Source organism: Poromitra crassiceps (genome assembly GCF_964638095.1).
Source record: "Poromitra crassiceps genome assembly, chromosome: 14".
Classification (NCBI taxonomy): Eukaryota; Metazoa; Chordata; class Actinopteri; order Beryciformes; family Melamphaidae; genus Poromitra; species Poromitra crassiceps.
The window spans coordinates 30,088,114-30,090,488 of NC_139633.1; the positions used below are offsets into that span (position 1 = coordinate 30,088,114).

At 42.5% G+C, this 2,375-nt stretch overlaps 1 protein-coding gene across 1 annotated transcript in view; it reads right to left on the minus strand.

Moving 5' to 3' along the window:
- hectd2 (HECT domain containing 2) overlaps positions 1-1,372 on the minus strand; it is a gene marked incomplete at its 3' end in the record, with an annotated part of 118,776 nt that extends 117,404 nt beyond the window's left edge. The window contains exon 1 of the mRNA XM_083651078.1: positions 1,241-1,372. Within this exon, the coding sequence (XP_083507204.1) occupies positions 1,241-1,312 (72 nt within the window). The 5' untranslated portion in view covers positions 1,313-1,372. The remainder of the gene's footprint in view (positions 1-1,240) is intronic.
- Positions 1,373-2,375: the final 1,003 nt, after the last annotated feature.

Genomic DNA, 2,375 nt, shown 5'->3' on the forward strand with positions numbered 1-2,375 from the left:
ACTGACAGCCATGTCATCCAATCATGACAAGGCCATAAGGAGGTTTAGGTTATTTACTCACCAATTTGGGTTTTCCCTTCCAAATAATCCAGCCTCAATAAATTAATCATTAATTGATGTGAAATTAAATCGCACAGGAACATTAATGGTTTATAAAATTGCCATTTAACAATATAATAGAAGTAATCCTAATGTCATCAACACGCAATATGTATATATATATACAGGATATATATATATATATATATAAATATATATATAGCCTATTACCATATTGCAGTGGTTCTCAACGTGGGGTATATACGGTATATACTGCAATATACTATTGTTATTGTTATTCCTACATATTTCCTAAAATGAAGCAGTAGCCTACTGTATGACGTATATAATCGGTGTTGTCAAAATGGGGTCCAGTGGTCCTTGAGATGGTTCCAATGAACTGATGAATTGTTAAACTTCACCATTATTTGATTTACAAGAAGTTAACACAATTATAGAATGATTGTTTTGATCTTAGTTTCACTGTTATCTCTCGAACTACAGATATTCAAAATCATATCTCAAATTAATATATATTCTCAGATTTGGTTCTGAGTTTCAAAATCTCATCAAACGGGGCACTCCGTGGCTCTATGTGGACTGAATCAGGGTGCTTGATATATGAAAAAGGTTGGGGGTCACGACCCCGCAAGGGGTCACTGGATTCATCAAAGGGGTCGCAAGATATAAGACAGGATAGGAGGATACACAAAACACCATTTTAGAGACACAATTTTGATTCCCCCCTTCTAATTTTTGCTTTATTTCTTGTGCATTTATGGATTTTAATTTACCTCCTCAAGCCTCTGAAAGTTATTCAAATAAAAATAAACTCCTTTCTAAAATTGCAAGGTTAGGTTAGTCGATTAGCTAGATGATTTGTCCAGCAGAAGAATAATCAGCAACTAATTTGACAATAAGAATAATTGTTTTTAGTCATCTTTTAAGCAAAAATGTTAAATAAAAAAATAAAAAAAATCAGCTTCTTGAAAGTAATTAAATGATCAATTAATGTTCTTTGTCCAACATGATGATACACTGAATATATTTGTGGAATATGATTATCAACTATATCTTCGGATTGTGGACTGTTAGACAAAATCAGACATTTACCTTTCTACTGTGGGGGACTTTAACAGATTCGTTTCACTATTTTATGACACAAGTGAACGCTGCATCTCGGCTCGTGTTGGTTTCTTACCGCAGGGTAAATGGGTGGAAGTTTCTCTCTCTCCCTCTCCACTCCTGACAGCGCCAAATGTTCCCCATCCATCCTCACAGCGTGGACGAGTGGAAAAACGGTTTTCTCCTCCTCAGCCCGCGCGTTGCAGCCTCTCCGCCCGGGACATCTTCCAGCGCTCTCACCACACGTTTCGTCCCGAGCTCGGTCACCGTCAGACTCCGTTATCCGTTATTCCAGAGAAATCAGGCAGGCAGACTCTCACATCTCAACTCTACCTTCGTCCCGCGGACAGACAGGTGGGCTCTCCCTCCGCTGCGCGCAATCGGACGCGTAAAAACGTCTCCAAAAGCGCTGCGTAAAAGTTCCTTAACAGACACGGTGACTTGGTTCCACTTTTAAACGGGTGTCGGCGGTCAGTGTTGCTCTCTACCTGCCCCTCTCCTCCCCTGTCTCCCTGTCCCTCTCCGCGTCGTCTGTCGGGCGGCCAGCGCAGCTGTGGGCCGGCGCCATGTTTTGGAGGAGGAGGCGCCTGGAGAGCACAGCAGAGCGAGGCCGGAGACACGGGGGCGAGCGTCAAGCGCGCAGCCGCGCACACGGACACGCAGGCGGTCATAACGGAAAACAGGCGATTTCACCTTCAAAATAAAAGCGTGCAATGTGATTTTCAGGTTGGAGCAGCTGTGTTCGACCGAGTAGGTGTTTTTGTTTTTGTAAATATGGCCATGTTGATAGAAGAAGAAGAAGAAGAAGAAGAAGAAGAAGAAGAAGAAGAAGAAGAAGAAGAAGAAGTCTCAAGTCTTCAGTGTCTCTTCCCAATTATCTCTGTCTGAAGCATCATTTGAGCATGTGACACCAAAACTCTCCATCTGCAACGATTAATCGAATAGCTGTCAGCTATTAAATTAATCACAAACTATTTTGATAATCAATTATTACTAGGAATCTCGCGCGCATAGGCTCGCCCGCTGTGCGGGCTCACGGCCTTGCCTGGCCTGCAGCTTGCCCACTGCACGTCACATACTGCGTGGCCTGCAATAGCCTCACCCAGGAAGGATAACATCACTGACATCACAGATGACATCACTGATGACATAATCACTGATGACATCATCACTGAACGTATAGCCTCAGCCAGGAAGGATGACATCACTGA